Below are 18767 nucleotides of genomic sequence, written 5' to 3' on the forward strand. Positions count from 1 at the left end.
TTGAATCTGTGTCTTGTAATGAAGTTGAATATGTGTCTTGTAATGAAGTTGAATATGTGTCTTGTAATGAAGTTGAATGTGTGTCTTGTAATGAAGTTGAATGTGTGTCTTGTAATGAAGTTGAATATGTGTCTTGTAATGAAGTTGAATATGTGTCTTGTAATGAAGTTGAATGTGTGTCTTGTAATGCAGTTGAATGTGTGTCTTGTAATGAAGTTGAATGTGTGTCTTGTAATGAAGTTGAATGTGTGTCTTGTAATGAAGTTGAATATGTGTCTTGTAATGAAGTTGAATATGTGTCTTGTAATGAAGTTGAATGTGTGTCTTGTAATGAAGTTGAATGTGTGTCAGGTAATAAAGTTGAATCTGTATCTTGTAATGAAATTGAATGTGTGTCTTGTAATGAAGTTGAATATGTGTCTTGTAATGAAGTTGAATCTGTGTCTTGTAATGAATTGAATATGTGTCTTGTAATGAAGTTGAATCTGTGTCTTGTAATGAAGTTGAATCGGTGTCTTGTAATGAAGTTAAATATGTGTCTTGTAATGAAGTTGAATCTGTGTCTTGTAATGAATTGAATATGTGTCTTGTAATGAAGTTGAATATGTGTCTTGGAATGAATTGAATCTGTGTCTTGTAATGAAGTTGAATCGGTGTCTTGTAATGAATTGAATATGTGTCTTGTAATGAAGTTGAATCTGTGTCTTGTAATGAATTGAATCTGTGTCTTGTAATGAAGTTGAATATGTGTCTTGTAATGAATTGAAATTGTGTCTTGTAATGAAGTTGAATCGGTGTCTTGTAATGAATTGAATCTGTGTCTTGTAATGAAGTTAAATCTGTGTCTTGTAATGAAGTTGAATATGTGTTTTGTAATGAAGTTGAATCTGTGTGTCTTGTAATGAAGTTGAATCTGTCTTGTAATGAAGTAGAATCTATGTCTTGTAATGAAGTTAAATCTGTGTCTTGTAATGAAGTTGAATCTGTGTCTTGTAATGAAGTTGAATCAATATTGAGGGGAGAGGCAGAGGCGTAGCGACCCTTCCCGGCCTTTTCGTTTTGCACCCCCCCTCCCTCAAACTTTCGATTTTTACCCCCCTCAACCTTTCAATTTATTTTTCCAACCCATTTAGGCGCCCCCTAAGGTCGGCGCCCGGGGACATATGTCGTCGTCCCCCCCCCCCCCCCCCGCTACGCTACTGGGGAGAGGGTTTCTGGATGATTTTTTTTTTTTAAAGTTGTATCTCTTCCAGTGCTGTCGTAATGACACATTTATATTGCCTATAACAGCGTAACTTCGACTGGCAGTGACAGCTTTATTGTGTCACAGTGACACTGTCAGTGCAAGAAAATGTGGTGGCTGAAGTTTGTCAACAGTAAGACATATGTAGGAAGGACCTCCTACAATCTCAAAGGCACATCTGGTGTTTTTTCTTCTGAAATTCACACATCTAGGCCATTTTGAAATTTGGCACATATATCCGAATTTGAACTTCTCGCGGATATTTCATATATCATTGTTTAATTTCCAATTTGACAAATCCATCCCATGTTGAATTTGGCATGTTTATCCATGATGAACTTTGCGTTCACCCCACCTTGAACTTGACACATCCATCCATTACAACATGACACATTTACACCAACTGGACATGAACGCTACATCAGGACACACAACAGACTGAGCAGGTCCAACAATTTTTATATTATTATAAACTTGTCAAGACAATTTTTTTTAAAATACATTTTTTTATTTTTCAACTGTAGTACCAGTTCTCATGATAACTTCAAAACATCTCAAGGAATAACAATACATGTTTAAGAGGTGTAAGCATATATACGATTCATGAACATGATTTACTGTTCTATATACAAAGACTGTAAATGAAACATTATCTGTTGTTGGAGGGGGTGGGGGGGATAGAAAAAGAGAGGGCCATGAAAATGTATTATTTCAACAATTAACAACTTTTTTTAACAAATCATGTTAACACTCTTTAAAGTAACTATGTTTAAAAAATTTGTGAATAAAAATTGATATTAAAAAAAAATTTTCCAACATCTGACTAATTAGGAGAAATATTTGGAAGCATTTAAGAAAAAAAAATAGTTGTCATTCATCTACCATGGTGGTTTAATTACTATGGAAGCCCATCAAATTTATTAACAACAAAATAGTTATCCAAAGCCACTTTGGTGTAAGATAGGAATATATCAAATATATGAATCGTGTTCAGGTATCCAAAAACTATTATGGATGTTTTTCGTACAGATTTTTTTTCCCATGTCACTATCCGTACAATTTTCTATGTAGCTTTCAACAATTACTTTAAAGAGGCTAGGTTTTGATTATGAACTACTTTAGACTAATAAAAATGAAAAAAAAAATAAAAAAATGAAAATCTAACAGTGTAACTACATGAAGAAAAATTAGATAAGAAATCAATTTAAAATGTGCTAAATGAACAATGAAGCTAATTTCTAAAAAGCTAACTTTTTACTACAGCAAACATACACTTGATAAACTAAATTAAAAATACAAAATTGGATAGAAAAATTTCAAAAATTTTTTAAAAAAAAATCATAATGTTGCCATGGAAACCAAACTACAAAAGAGTAAGGCAGCTGTCTCCAGGTGACTAGAACTCATCGGAAGAGCCTGGGATCCACAGGTGTGCTGACAGATAGCACTAACTGTAACAGGTGGTCAAACAGTTAAAAAAAAAATTTCTCTTTTATTTCTTTAAAACTTATTGATTTTTTTTTTATTCCAATAGACCAATCACACAGAGGATCTCTGATACTATTAAAACTCTAGTGAAAATAACTATACAAATGATCAAATTTATTTAAAACTCACAGTCTAAGGAGGCTTTGTGATAAAAATGTTCTCAATACCAGTGCGCAAACTCCTAACCAGCGCATAACAATATTGGCAGTGGGTGCGATGTAAATATACATTAGCTTAATGACCTAAATTTGGGTAACGACATTATTTAGTCCATACTATGTACAAAATGTTGGCGAATTTCTGTCAAATACCGAAGCAAACTGTCGTGACAACAGGGGTACTTATGCCAGGGAAGATTTGACCAAATTTCACCACATTTCTATCAAATTAGACAACTGTAAGTTTTAAGCATAAACGTCAAACTAACAGTCATTTGTTAGCTTTGTACCACAAGGCAATATAATCACAGATTTAGTTGAAATATATTATATATAGTAATGGTAGTTCAATAACAATATATAAACAAGATATTTTTTTAAAAATGCAAGTTATTTTATATCAATGGCACTCCATAAATCAAAGTGTTAAAATTGTGCCATTAATTTTGAATTGTTTTTAGGTTTAAAGCTATTCTCTATATTACTAGCCGAATTAATTTTACTAGTACTAAACCGTAAACAGATCAATTAAGTATACAGATTATCAGGTATTCCCTTAACTCCTATTAATTTATATTTTTAATTAGCTTCTTCAAGCTTAATGGTCCCATATGATTCATTCTATTACCCCCCCCCCCCGTTCTATATTACTACCTTGAATCTATTATTATAGGCATGACAATGAATCAAGACATTAGCTATTTCGTATTCATTCAAATTATTTTAAAATCCTAAATATAATTAATTAATGACATGTAATTAAAACCTGCTGCCATCTGAAGGTGGAACTAATTAAAATGAACAGGTAGAAAAAAAAAACAACTTACAACTAAAAATACAACTTTTTGAAAACTTGAAAGACTAACAGTCCTAAGTCCGCGGAGAACTTTAGTTATGCTGTTACTTATGTACAACAAACTTTACATACATACAAATTGTACGTACACTTCCCAAGGCTGTCTGGCAAAAGACAAGCCCATAGTAAAGGCTGAGCTCTGTTGTCTGAACAAGACAACGGCTGTCATATTTTTTACCAGTAAACAAATCGGATCTACAACGTGTAGCCGTATCATGGTAATTCATTTGGACACTTTAAATGGCGGAAAAGGATTTTTAGTTTTTTTTTACATTAACAACTATTTCAGTATGAACAAACCTACGTTAACAAACAAAAATTTTTTATAAAACAAACTATCACTCGTAAGGTCAGGCACGACACTAGAAGAGGAAGCCCACATAATTTTCATTAGATGCTGAACAGGTCAACATGTGTAAAAATTTGAACATCAACAGTATCCTGTTCAGGACAGCGCAGTCAGCAAAATAACAACGTGTTGAAACAACTCATACTATTTCACTGCCAGAGGATATACTCAACACACAAAAAAATGTTTTCATTTTACATTGACAGGAATAGTTATTAAAAAAAAACAGTTTAGTTAGAGAATAAATTTGCCAGATTTCTCAATGTTAAACAAATTTTCAAAATCACAGAGTTCAGTTAAAACAGGCTATCTTTTGATTTCAACAGCTCAATGCTATTATATATATATTATATATATATTTAATATCTATATATCTATGTACAAAATACATTCTTTGACATTACAACCAGATATATTGAACTGAAGGATTTTTTTTTAATATTCTACATAGTAGTGTGGTAAAAAATTGTCAACAACTGTAAATAGAAAAAACTGATGCTGCAGTTAATATATTTTGAAAGAACATCTGAATATTACTAATCAGATTCAAATCTTATGTAGAAAAACCTAAGAACAAGCAGACAAGCTAACGAACATAACAACCACACTACCAATTAACCTTATAAAAAAATTGCTTTAATTAACTAACTTAACGAGTTACAAAATATCAAATCGGGCTGCAGTTACTACTGGTGGGGCTCAGTTTCTCCGAGTCGCTGGGAAGACTTTCGTCCCCAGAGTCAACCCCCTTCTCTCCGTGGAGGTCCTTTTCAAAGTCCAGCAGCTGGCCCATGAAGGTGAAGTTGGGGGAGATGTTGGGCTTGCACATCTTGACGTGGTCATAGGCCTGGTTCAGGCTCATGTTCTCTCGGCTCATTAGATAGGCCACTGTGACGGTGACCGACCGGCTGATACCAGCTAGGCAGTGGACAAGAATGCCTTTCTGATTGTCTCTAGCTTCATCTGATTGAAAGAAAAAAAATTAAATTATTAATCAGTGAATTTTGTATCAGTAAAAAAATATTTAACTCTAGTATCCTAGTACATGTCCAACATAAAACTTTAAATAAAAAAATTAAAATTCATTTTCACACAACACACGAAACAAATATAAATAAGAATAATGTTCACAGACACACATTTCTAACACTTTCCCTTACAGAAATCCCACATTTCATCACACCTACATAACTAAATGATGCCACATTGATTTCAATGACTCACTCTTCGTGATAAAAAAAAAAAACCCGCCAGCCATCGATGTAATGTAAAACTATCTTTTCATCTGTATAAAAATAGATCCACTAAACCATAATCGATAATGAATGTTTACTTAGCGCCTATTAGAGTCTATTTTTTTAACCAATTTCACTCGTTCCCCTTAGCGCCATACGTCACCGGGTTCCAATTAGCACCAATTAAAAACACCAAACATTAGCCGATCGTGGTATCAGCACAACGTTGACATTTAAAATTTACAACTGTCAGCATCGTTACCTCCCTTATCAGTTTCCTCTCTTTTAAATTTTATTTAATGTGAGTACACATTTACTTGAACCCACTACGGGTAGTACTACGACCAATACAATGGGTAGTGCTTAATCTGTTTGTTTGTTTTTTTAATGAAAAAAAAAATCCGGGTTTTACACTACCGAAAAAAAATCAACCTGGCATTGATAAAATTGGCCAGGTAAATGTCAGTGGGTCACGCCATGTACTTTAAAATTACAGCCGGGAACACTCGAGTTTTTTTTATTTAAAAAACAAATTTTCCCCCACACGTGAAATTTATTTAACACATAAAAAACGCTGAAACGTCAATACGATTGAATCTCTTTACACGAAAAAAAAAAAGCAAACTATTATAGTGAACTAAAATATAATGACCGGAAACTATTACGAAGTTACGTTTTGTTTGGCGGCTTTTAAGTGAATCTGTGTTGTAGTATAGCAACAACTATACGTCTTCAAATTATGAACTCACTCAAAGAAAATAATTACACATCAGCGCTAGGTATGGCGGAAAAGTCCCATTATCTCAACTACACGGAGACGCACGCAGAGTCTTGGTATATCTTAAACGCACCGGAAAGCACCGTTCAAGAAGGGAACAGCCTGGCGCCAGTCTAGCCGCACCACTCGTCTATTCTAGGCACCACTAAGGCCACAACACATCTTCACCGCTATTATTTCACTTCCTTGAAGCGGGATAATTACTCACACCAATTAGTCTTTGACCTCTTAAGCATGTGAACTCAACAACTGTAACAACAGTCCACCCCCGGCCCGACTTAACCAGGCACATTAAAAAAAAAATTGTTGCAGTTAAATTTTATCCGTCCCTCTTTCATAATCCTTGTGTTAAAATTATACCATTCCCACTGTGGCTCTGTAGATAAGCTGTTTTTGTCGTATATTTTTTTTTATTATGGCTTCTTAAGGCCTACGCTATTCTTGTCAGGGTTTCTTAAGGCTTAGGCTATGAGGGTTAGAAACACGGCTTTAGTTTCTTCGTCCCCCCCTCCCGTCCCCCCTACGTGGGTCATGGCCTTTATCCAGTCGGTCCCAAGCTAGCCGCAGTTTCCTTCTAACGGTTAGCCTGTCACATTCTAACGTTGTTTACATCCAGGCCAAGGTTCGCACACCCCTCCCCCCCCCCTCCCTACTTCAACCGCCCAGGCACACAACCCGCCTCCCATCACCCACCTCCCCACACAACTCAGTAGGAGATTCAGCACATGCATGTTGGGAGAGGGAGGGGAAAAAATGGCCGCCAACTATCAAATGTTAACTGCACGTGCCAAATTTTGAAGGGTAACGGATTTCTATTTTCAATGTTTACTGCTGCAGTAGTAACTGATATATACACCACATAAATGCTAAAAGGTGGGAGGGAGGAGGTAGCATGTCAAATATGTATCTAATATGAAAGAAATACAAAAAGGTATTCCCCTTTTCAAACAAATATACAAGTAATAAACATTTAAAGCCTCTTTTTTTCTTTTACTAGTGTCAGGTAAACCAAACATTCATAACATACATTTTATCTTAAAATATAAATTTATGAGAAGCATAAAACAGAAACAACAGTTCCATTTTAATGGTTATGATAAGGTTAACAGCTATTATTTTAAGATTATTATTATGTTTAAAGCTATTTGCTTCAGGGGGTGGCTTTGTGGTTCTTTGGAGAGGGCAGCATTTTCTTCGAATTAATTTTAGGATTAGGAACTCAATTGCTTCTGCTTTGGGCTTAACTAAACCAATAATTAACTAAATTAATTTATTTTTCTAACAAAAAACTCACCAATAAATCGAATTGCTTCAGGAAAAAACGAGGACAGGTTCTGTGACCAGTGGTCGGAGATTGGTATCTGCAGGTACTTAAAGTTTTTTTCATTTTCGAACATGTTGGGTACATTTGTGGTCACATTTAACACATAGGTGATCCCGTATTTCTTCAACTGCGACAGGTCGGCTGAATTCTTGGCGCTGCCCAGGTACAGGTAGGGTAGCACCTGGACAGGGTACGGGCAGGATATGGGGCTGGCTGTGCTGCCTGTGGACAGGGTGTCATTGTCACCAAAACTTGGCTCCTCTGATATCCTTAGGTTGCAGAGTCCTAGTATACTGCTCTCGTGGTCTTTCTGACAGTACTCAGGGAACCTTTCTTCAAAAGTTGAGAATCCCCCTGTTTAAAAAAAAAATAATTATTATGAGGTTAATCTAAAAAAATAAAAATATTTTTTTTTAAATTTATTCTAACACTTTTCAGGAAATATCTTTAAGATCTTTATGTTACCTAGTTACATTATCATTAACAGGTTTAAAAAGTACTAGTTTACCATTTATTTTAAAATAAATTAGTGTTAGGCCTAAGCTCCTAAGGATAGGTTTGCTTAAGTCAAACACAATCATGTAATCATAAACAAAACATGCAACAATAACGGCAAAACAAAATATTGATAAACCAGAACTCCTATCTAGACTGGTAGTGACCTAGATCTAATTACCTAATCAGTGTTAAAATGTAATTATTGTAAAATAAAATATAGGCTATTTAAACGGGATAAGATTTATGTTTAAAGACATCTAGATCTAGATCTAGATTCTAAGTACTGAGTAACTTTGTGAAGTACTTAGCAATACGCCACCGAGTAACTAGACGTACGGCTCATAGTTAAAAACTATAAAGTATAAAGTAAAGTAAAAGTCAAGTTGCACTTTATATTTTATGTGCGTGGGAGTGGACAAATTCCCATACATTTTGCTATGTTCTCGGTTTAGGCCATTACATAAGATCTAGATCTTTATAATATCTGTTACAAATAGATTCTAGATCTAGATCTAATAACTATGTAACTAACGTAAAAGTGAGAAAGGTTGGGGGGGGGGGTCCATCTCCCCTCCCCGACACCACCTGCCTACGCCACGGGTTAGGCTAATCCTAGTTTATTTTCTGAGTATTGGGCACAAGCCGTACTTTCATATTAAACTAACATCGTATTCACTAAGCCTATTCCGTTATGAAATTTGGAATCTAGATAATCGGGGTCTAGTCTAGAGTCTAGAGTCTAGGTTAATTAATGTTAATTAATAGTTTGGTTATGGTGGTAAAAACAAAACTTACCAAGAAGAAACGATGACCGGCATCCATCCTGCCGCAACTTTTTTACAAGTAAATTTATCACCGAAGATGGGTTGGCGTTCAGCTCTGTTGAACAGTCGTCGTACAAGATTATTGAGGCAGTTTTAGAATACTTTGAGAACCGCTCTTTGGCTTCGTTGTTTTGAATAATTGAGGAGACGTTTAAATTTCCTCTCTTCAACCGTTTGAGCATAAGTGTGGGTAACGTTATGTTGATGGACCCTCGGACATGGGCCCGAGCGAATTCAGACTGGGGCCTGCAGTCTATGATGATTACATTTTTAGCATTTTTGCTGATCTCGTCTCTGAGTCGATCTGGAGTGCAATAATCTCCAAGCTCATTGTTTGACATTATATCTGCTTCTAAGCAAGGCATCTGAACACAAGAAAAATCAGGAAATGTAAGCAAAACAAAATGAAAACAAACGTCCGCTCAAGGCTTATCTTGTAAAAGATAATTCGCACACATTTAACTAGAAATCCAAAGTGTGACTGCTCTACGTATGAATGTAATCCAGAAATTTCACTTGCCTTTCAGTGAAAAAAACTTTGATTGAAGAACAGTTGTTTTATTATCCCAAGTTTTTTCAATACAAAAGTGAAAATCAATTGAAACAAAGTTTGAAAAAATAATACACAATTTATGAAAGCTGAATGAAGAAGTTGGTAACAGGTCCTGAAACAGTAGCTTTTATAGAAATTTGTTAATTGTCGTATGTTCCAATGTAAACTGCTCTTATATTTACAAACAGAACGTTTTTTTCCTTTAAAAAAGGTCTCTACGTGGTAGTTTTAGTTAGTTGTTGTCTTCCCAGCTTTTATCGTACCGACTTTTTCCTGTACGTAACGCGGTATATATCGTGCGCGAGCCGATCGGCGTCTATTCGGCCAGCCAACAAAATTTAAGTAGGTCATGACTCCACCAGTCAGCTCCTTTTCGGGCGCAAATATGTAAATGCGCAAATTATGAGCCCGCCAGTCGCAGTACGCGAAGTTTACGTTATCTTCTAAATATAGAACAAAAACTGGGACGCTACCAGCACGTCACTTCCTGTGGGAGAAAAGACGACGAGAGAGTCGAAAAAGCGGGGAAGGGGGAGAGAAGCGGAGGTGAAAGAAGATTGGCGTTGGCAGGCTGCCCAACCTCGCCGTGAATGATACAGCCCATTCATCTGAACCAAAACATGACACAGCGGCCTGAATGAGGACAAGGCTAAACCGCTTTTCGTGGGGTTTAGGCTAGGCGCGAGCTACACACTTGAAAAAAAAATGAGAAAAAATAGTCCCTTGATAGTTTGTATTATTCAACACGCTACTTACATTTATTTAAATTCAAGTTAACATAGCCACGATGTTTTAATCTCATCTATTTTCCGTCTAGACAGACATTTTACAACTAGAATTTATATTTAAAATAAATCTATCCAATAAATTACTAACGAATTAAATATATTTTAGTTCTCAGGATTATGTAGGCTAGGCTTACTTCTGATTACTTTTACTATAAATTTACTTTCACATTACTCAGTAGTCGTTTCCTCTAGTTATTTTTTAAAGGTATTATTTCTAAATCCAAATGGGTGATCGAAATATATGGAATGGGAGGGGGGATATGTGTTTTTTTTTTTTAATAATGTAGTCAGTAAATCTTTCGGTTAAATAATACCAGACCCTTTAGTTAATTAGGCGTGGGCTATTTTCTTGTTTCACTTAATTAGATAATTACTCATTGTTAGTCACTTCCCGCTAGTCGAAGCTCATGTACATTTTTTTTTTGTCGAACATCTCTCATTGAGTAAAATTTTAGATCCAGTGGGGAGGGAGGGGGAGGGAGTGTGTGTGGGGGGGGGGGGTTAATTCATAAGGTGGGTCATTGTTGTAGACCTGAGGTCAGATAGGAGATAACCAGATTCACAATTCTCTCACCGCCATAGTTTTATTACTATCAGAGAGAGCAGGTGGTTAATATCCAGTGGCTGACGGTGGTTTAAAAAATAAAAAAAGGTTATGTTACATAGAAGAGGGGGGAGGGGGGGTAGACTTCCTTTCGCTGGCTATTTTTATGGTTTTAAGATTGGGGGGGGGGGAGGGGGGGCGTAAATAAGCTTAGGAGAAGAATTCTGTGGGGGGGGGGGGGGGGGGGTATCTTAAAGTTAACAGGTTTACAATTACTCGAGACAAAGTCTAATGTATTTTTATTTTTTTTGGAGAAGGGGGAAGGAGAGAGGGGAGATAAGTTTAATCATGCCAAAGTTTGAAACGCTCGACTCGACCCGCTAAGGCAACTGACGTGTTCCGGCGAACTGAGCAGTTTGAAAATAATCGTTTTTTGAGGTCCGGGAGGAAAATGAGGTTTTGTTTTATAATATATTAAACACACGAAATAATAATGATTTTTATTGGCGTGTTTCTTTTTTGTTAGACCTACAACAAAACGATTATAATAGTGTTTATAAGGGGGGGGGGGGGGGGGTAGGGTTAAGACATTATTATTAGAAAAAGGTAGGATATGTAATTCTGCCAGATGGGTGGGAGTGTGGTGAGAGCCGCATGGTGGCATTGTTCGAGTGGGGCGGGGGGGGGGGGGGGGTGACACCAAACTGAGAAAAATATTTTTTTTAAAGAGATAAAATACTTTGTGGTTGTTTTCTAGTAATTGTTTGTCGGTAAAGAGATCATGAGACACAACATGATTGGCCGGTAGTGTGTCACCATAAGTCACCACATCAGGTGACACCCGCCCTGGTGACGCCACTGAGTGGGATCAGGATTTAACTGAAATAAATATAAAATAATTTAATATAAAATAAAATATAAAATAATTTTAAACAAAAATATAAAAGAAAAATGATAAATTGAAATATGATTGTGTGTCGATTTGATACGTGGGTGTTGGGTGGGAAAATAGTTATCACTCCTGTAAAGATTTGATACAGGGAGATGGGGGGGGGGGAGGGAGACAATTGTGTAACGATCTAACACGTAGATCAAGGGGAAGGGGGTAGCATATTATGTATTTTTTTGTATTTCATTCGTTGTATTTAATTAAGAATAAAATCATTAAAAGTTTAAATAACTAGAGTGGGCCGTTTTTTTTTTTTTTTTTTTTTTTTTTGTCTGACGACACTGGATTAAAGGGTAAGACGTTGCGTATTTTGACCAAAGCCCTAACTAAACAAACTCTTTACACCCCACACAATAAACCACAAACCTACCCCCCCCCCCCCCAGGAGCCAGCCCCTTTTTAAACCCCACTCCTAACCCACCTGCTTTAAACCAAAACCCTAACCTCAACCTTAACATTCCCCCTTTTGAACCACAACCCTTACCTCAACCCAAAGCCATCCCTGTTAAAATCTCAACCCTAATCTCAACCCTAAGCCCCCCCCCCTCATATAAACCTCAAACATATACCACCCCTGTTAAAACCTCACCCCTAACCTACACTCTAACCCCACGCCGCTATTCGAACAGCTCACCGTGACTTGGCGATACAGAAACTCATCAAACTTTACTTCGTAGTTCAGGATTTATAGGCGCTGTTCGATTAGCCGTGCCCAAATATTAATGTCTTATACCTACCTTTAAATCTCGACGCCCAGTACTAATTTAACCAACACTGTTATGAAGGTATGGATAAGTATTAAGAACTCATCTGTTGCATAAAAAAATGTTTAAAATCCTATTCGCTAATTTGTCGATGTGGCGGCCATTACGTCGGCTTATCAAGCGAGGTCAAAATTTATTTATAAACTTGACCCTTGTCTTGCCGGTTTGTAAAGAACTTGGCAATTAAATCTCGACATTCACCCCATCCCCCAAGGCCCCCTCCCTCCATGTTTTTTCTCTCTTAGACTAGACTAGACTAGACCATTTGTTGTTTTTAGCGAGTCTTGTTGTCGACACGTAATGTAAAAAAGTGAAGATAGATAGGTTGGTTTAATGTAGAGAGTAGAATACACAAAACACAAAACACACACAGTCCATTTCAGTGAACCAGCTATCCTGTGGTACACAAGGTGACAAGACACACACACACACACACACACATATATATATATATATATATATATATATATATATATATATATATATATATATAAATACTTACTATATATATATATATATATATATATATATATATATATATATATATATATATATATATATATATATATATAGTAAGTATATCAATATTACTTGAACTTAAATTTTAATTCTCAAATAAATTTAATAAATCATGGCATTCGAGTCATAACCTCAAATCACTAGCCCGAATTTCTAACCTTTATTTTGAGAATATTTCATTTAATCCTAACTATAACTACTGGTAACTATTTAATGGAATAGTTATTCAGTAAGCAAACATACGTTTAACCCTTAGATTTTTAACAATGGAAAATTAGTTTTCAAAAAAAAAAAATATTCGCCACTTACTAAAAGCCTAACCTAAAAACATATCAACCCTACTCAATCAAGCGTTAACTTATTCGTAGTCAACTTGGGATTGACCGTCATTCTAAATATAGGCGAAGCACGTGACTTGCAAAATCCGTAGGCTGAATTTGACCTGCGCAGAAGTTGAAAGGTCCTATTATTAAAGGGAAACCACTAATGCACAACTGTTTGTCTAGTTTATACGAAAACCACGGTGATAAGTTTCGTGGTTTCTTTTCAAGTGTATTTTTAACTGAGTGGCTTATGATGAAATGACGGGTATATTTGTCTTTAGAAATAAATTACGTTCTTTCTCGATTTGTATATTAATTCGATTCAAACGAGGTCGGGATACCAGCCTGTTAGACATTACTGACGTCATTTTCTTTGTAACACCTGCTGTCATTTATTATTTTAAACTGAAACCATTTTCACTTTTGTAAAATTAATTTTCTTGTAATTTTTAAATTAAGTTTTCTCACTGTATAATTTGATAACCCATCTTATTGTTATATGTATTAGTTGTGTTTTTATTTATTTTTATTTTTTAGCTATACTTATCGATTACTTTGTGTTTTGAATGTAACATTTTGTTCCCGTGTAAATAAAACTATCTGGTGGTTTTGTAATTTTAAAAACACTACTTTTATTTGTTTGTTTATGCATATCAAACCTAATAAGATATAAATAAATATTAATAAGGGCTAATATTGTTTTAAAAAATCCAAATAAATAAGTGTAGGCCTTTTCGTTAAGAAAAACACACTTTTCATTTTCGGTTCGCTTAACTATAGGTCTATCTACGTCTTTACATTCAGGAATCTAAACTCATGGTTTGCTTGTTAGAAACCGATCGCTCTGTCATTTTATTTTGGTTTTATTTTGGTTCAGTTTCAGTGGTAAGCCGACAAGTATTGCGTTTACTCTGACCATTACGGTCCTTAACATGGTAGTAGTGGTGAAAACAGTACCTTTATCTCACAGTGGGACGGAGTGGTTGGGAGGAAGAGCGCACCACTGCTAACGCGAAAGATTCAAGTTCGGATCTCGAACTTGAGTCTGTTGGACGTTCCATTCTCATGCGTAACTGACTCACCTTAAAGAATGTTAAGGCGGATGATTATTGTGCTGACCACAATACTCCTGTATAAGACGTGATCAAGAAACAGATGAGCTCTACTTCATCTACCCTATGTACTGTCATGTCCTAAGCGTAACTTTACTTTTTTTTTCCACATGCTTACATATTCCCATGATTACATTTTCCCATGATAACATTTTCACATGCTTACATTATATGATACTGTTAGTTCTTAAACCATTAGCAATTACCCTGCTCCTTCGCGCGGAGGAATACATAAAAACAAACCCAATGTCACGTACAAACCAGGTCAAAAAAAAAAACAACCGCCGCACGGAAATCGATGCCTGGCTCACTAGTGACGTAACGAAGGCGTTTAATACTCACTCCCACCCAAAGCCTCTAACGATCCTGGCATTTCCGGTGGGTCGTCTGGCGGAAATATCCGATTTGTGAACGTGTTATGACGTTGGTGTTGCGTAAAGTCTCGCGGTGTATTAGTGCGGGCGGTGGGGTGGGGGGGGGCTGTTTTTATGGGTCAGGGTATCGAGGTGTGTTGTTATGGGTCACTGTCATCAAGGTGCGACTGTTTTTATGGGTCACAAAGTCATGCTATCCATTCTGTTTTTATGGGTCATCCTGTCAATCATCACGTCTCTTTTAACGGGTCGGGATTATCCCGATGACCTTATTTTTATGGGTCACTATCAGCGCAGCATAGTTTAATGGGTCACGGCGCAGACGACACGATACACGGACTGGGGTACAGGAGACTCACTGATAATCTCGTCCTTGTTTGTTGGATGATTTTTTTTTTCATTAAAAATAAGATTATAAAACTACAGTCAAGTACCCTCCAGAACCTGACGGCCCGCGTGGCAGGTGAAGTAGAGTCCACCTGTTTTTGTGACATCGGCATATATCCATGTGGTGGTCAGCAATATGTCTAGCCGCCCATGCCCCCCCCCCACCCCTAACGTGAGTCAGGTTCCCATCAGAGCTGGGTATAGAGTTACAGTACCATTAGGAAAAGATGGAGGTTCGAACAGAGGAGGAGTCGACGCTCGGAGAAGCCAGATAATTAATTAGTTAGTTAATTCAAACACAATATCTTCCTTTTAAGTGTGATGAAAAATTTGGTTTATTAATTAATTAACAAAACAAAACTGCCATTGTGAATTAACGTGTGCCGGACGATTGAAAGAGAGGGGGGGGGGGGAGGTAGGACACAAAAGGAAATTTTCAATAATTTCTAATGGTGTTAGGAAAACAAGTTTCAGAACTACTATCTTACATCAATATTCGACGTGTCGTTAACTTATTTTACACAAAACAAAATGGCAACTACAGAATTTTTATTCACACCCCCTGCGCGCATGTAAATTACATTTTAATCAACCATCATTGAACACGAAGTGACGTCACTCCCCAGTCTCCCGCGAGTTGTGACCTAGATTCACCTTGTGCGAAACTTACGCAATGGCCGACTCTGCCATCTTGACGGTGATAGGGCGGTGATGTTTATCTTTCTGGCCCAGCGTCCCGTGGAAGGAAATGTTGCAAGGTCTAGAGATGGTAGATCTATAAATGTTGATCACCCCCCCCCCCCTGGTTCATTAATCACTCACGAGTACACTTCAAGACCACTCCTTCGAACAATCTGTAGCTCAGGGTGAGTTCAGTAGCGTGAACTTTGTTTTCGTACACCCCTCCCCCCACCCACACGCTCACAAACTTCCCTCTTCTTTATACCATCACCCAAAAAAATATATATATTTTAAATCAAATAATTGAATCTTTTCACAAATTCATCTGTAACTCTAATTAGGGTTTTGGTTAGGGCTATGGTAAGCGCTGCTATTATAAAATTAAATTTTATTGGTTTAAAGTTTAAAGTAGCAAATAGTGACTTAACACTTAACACCCCCTTTTTAAAGAAGATTATTCTAATATTTATACAATTATAATATGAAAAACTATTTGTTTATGTAATACTAAAAAATAAAAAGCCACCTCGTTTCATATTGTTGAATGTGTTATACAGGTGAGGTATATTGTTGGTGAGGTGAACTAGATACATTTTCAGGTCAACTACGTTATAGTTCAGGTAAACAATATTATAATGTAGGTGAACTATGTTATATAGGTGTGTGATATTGGTGATATAGGTGTCCGATATTGGTTATATAGGTGTGCGATATTGGTTATATAGGTGTGCGATATTGAATTATAGGTGAACTATTTTGTTAAGTAAGTGAATTAGATACTTTTTTAGGTCAACTATATTGTTGTTTTGAGTAAATATATTACAATTTAGGTGAACTATTTTGTTAAGTAAGTGAACTAGATACTTTTTTTTAGGTCAACTATATTGTTGTTTTGGGTAAATATATTACAATTTAGGTGAACTATTTTGTTAAGTAAGTGAATTAGATACTTTTTTAGGTCAACTATAATGTTGTTTTGGATAAATATATTACAATTTAGGTGAACTCTACTTGTATCAATAGGCGTGGCCTAACGGTAGAGAGATAGTCTGCTAACCCGAGAGTCTCGGGTTCAAACAAGTGGGGCGTCACTGAGTCCACTAGCTCTGAAGGGTACCTAACTCACGTTAGGGAAACAAAGGCGGCTGGGCATAACACTGACCACACTATCGCTTCATTTGCCGAGGTCTTTGAAGCAGGTGAACTCTACTTCATCGGCCCCATGTGCCTTGGGCATGAACGGAATGATATTTTTATCAAAGTGCAAAATATTATAATGTAGTAAACTATTTTGTTTTATTGGTGAGCTGTGTTATTTTAAAGGTAAATTGTTTTGTAACTTAGGCTAACCATAATGTATAGGCCTATTTGATGTTCATGTTTCATCGTTTATAAACTAAAAGTTCATTTACTGAACAGAGTTTTATTAGTCTGTGGACAGTAAGACAAGCAGACGTGAGACATTTATTTTTGACAAATGACGTAATGTTACGTTATCGACAATATACACCATCAGAGTGACGCCCACTCTCTATTTCAACCAAGTCCAAATCAACTTAACTAAGCTACCCAAATAAATATATTACCGATACGAACACACAGCAAGCAGATCATTGAAACTATGTAAAATAGTGAAAGGATTTATTTATAACAGCGTAATTTGGAACAAAATTCATTCAACGTCATTGAAACCGATATATAAGGATAAGTTAGTTTAAAGTAACGACTAGGGACCAAACGCCCCTTTTTAAGTAGATTATTCCAATTTTATAACATTATTTGAAAATGAAAGTGAATATACAATCGTCAGAATTCAAAATCATTTCGTGAAAAAATAATTGAAAATGTCGCAGACTCAATTAAAAACATGTTTAAATTATACTATTTCATCATGTATATTTTAATCTATTTTACAAAGCGACGAAAAGATTATTTCTGTTAAATCTGTCTAAAACGTGTTGGTTTATTTATAGTATCAAGTTCCCCCTTACGTAGAACGCTGGAGCAAGATATGGGCCATTGGTTTAATGGGGGGAAGTCTATTCATCTTGACAACAAAACACGTCATGGTTATTTTTAGAAACAGATAAGCGCTGATCAGCCGTCTAGATTTGGGACAGGTGTTGCCAATTAGATGTGAGTAATGATGAACGTGACGTAACGACCAGAGGCGTGTCCAGGCGACCCTCTTGTGGTCTAAATAATGGGCGTGTCCTAAAACAGGCGGGCTGGTAGAAAGCTAATCAGGAGGGCTAATTAAGCCTCGTTGGTTGTTGTTTTTTTTTTTTTTGGAATACTTTTGTGTTAAAAAAAGGACAATAGATAATGGTGTGCGGAGTTTGGATAAAGGTAAGTTAAGTTGTGTCAAAGTACACAGAGAGAAAGAGATGGAGAGAGAGAGAGAGATGGAGAGAGAGAGAGAGAGAGAGAGAGAGAGAGAGAGAGAGAGAGAGATGGAGAGAGAGAGAGAGAGTGATTGAGAGAGAGAAGTCAGGGATATGCTCTAAGAGGTATAAAATGTTTTGTATTGTCCAAAACATTCAAATGCCGTTGCATCATGTATTCCTTTGATTTATATAGAGGTGTGGGGGTGGGGGGTATTAAAAAAAGGCCCCAAGGGGTCTCTAAAAGCCTGATATTAGAACTCTGGAATTAACACTAGTGTGTACTTTGTTAAAAAAATTCTTGTCCGATTATATCATGACAATGTATGTATGTGCTATACACACACAATATACCCACTATAAACAAACAATATACGTATTATAAACAAAGAAAACTGTGAAGTATGTATAGGGAAGTTTGGGGGGGGGGGGGGCGGAGTTTAAAAACGTGTTTTACAGTCACTGTTATAGACATGTTATAGACATGCTCTGACTAGCGAATTGCTACTTTGGGATTGGTAGTTCGGGATTGGTACTTTGGGATTGGCACTTTGGGATAGGTACTATTATGTACGCAATGCGGCAAATTACTACGAGATCATTTGTGAGGCAACCTTAGGATAGGTAGTACTGTGG

General features: G+C 36.3%; 1 protein-coding gene across 1 annotated transcript; it reads right to left on the reverse strand.

Annotated features, from left to right (window-relative positions):
• Window positions 1–2082: 2082 nt before the first annotated feature.
• LOC131927133 (dual specificity protein phosphatase 7) lies at window positions 2083–9592 on the reverse strand. The gene is made up of 3 exons (XM_059282803.1): window positions 8725–9592; window positions 7402–7785; window positions 2083–5057 (listed from the first exon to the last, which is right to left on the reverse strand). The coding sequence occupies exons 1-3, from the start codon at window positions 9116–9118 to the stop codon at window positions 4762–4764; spliced, it is 1074 nt and encodes a 357-aa protein (XP_059138786.1). The 5' UTR covers window positions 9119–9592; the 3' UTR covers window positions 2083–4761.
• Window positions 9593–18767: the final 9175 nt, after the last annotated feature.

The sequence above is a fragment of the Physella acuta genome, unplaced genomic scaffold (genome assembly GCF_028476545.2).
Source record: "Physella acuta isolate Inbredline_101_S28 unplaced genomic scaffold, ASM2847654v3 ptg001376l, whole genome shotgun sequence".
Taxonomy (NCBI): Eukaryota; Metazoa; Mollusca; class Gastropoda; family Physidae; genus Physella; species Physella acuta.

Excerpts from the sequence above, each read along its gene's own strand:
- LOC131927133 (XM_059282803.1), bottom strand. The coding sequence starts at position 9,118 with ATGCCTTGCTTAGAAGCAGATATAATGTCAAACAATGAGCTTGGAGAT. Across the intron at positions 7,786-8,724 it reads CCGGTCATCGTTTCTTCTTG|GGGGATTCTCAACTTTTGAA; the intron begins GTAAGTTTTGTT and ends TTTTTTAAACAG. Across the intron at positions 5,058-7,401 it reads TGAAGCAATTCGATTTATTG|ATGAAGCTAGAGACAATCAG; the intron begins GTGAGTTTTTTG and ends TCTTTCAATCAG.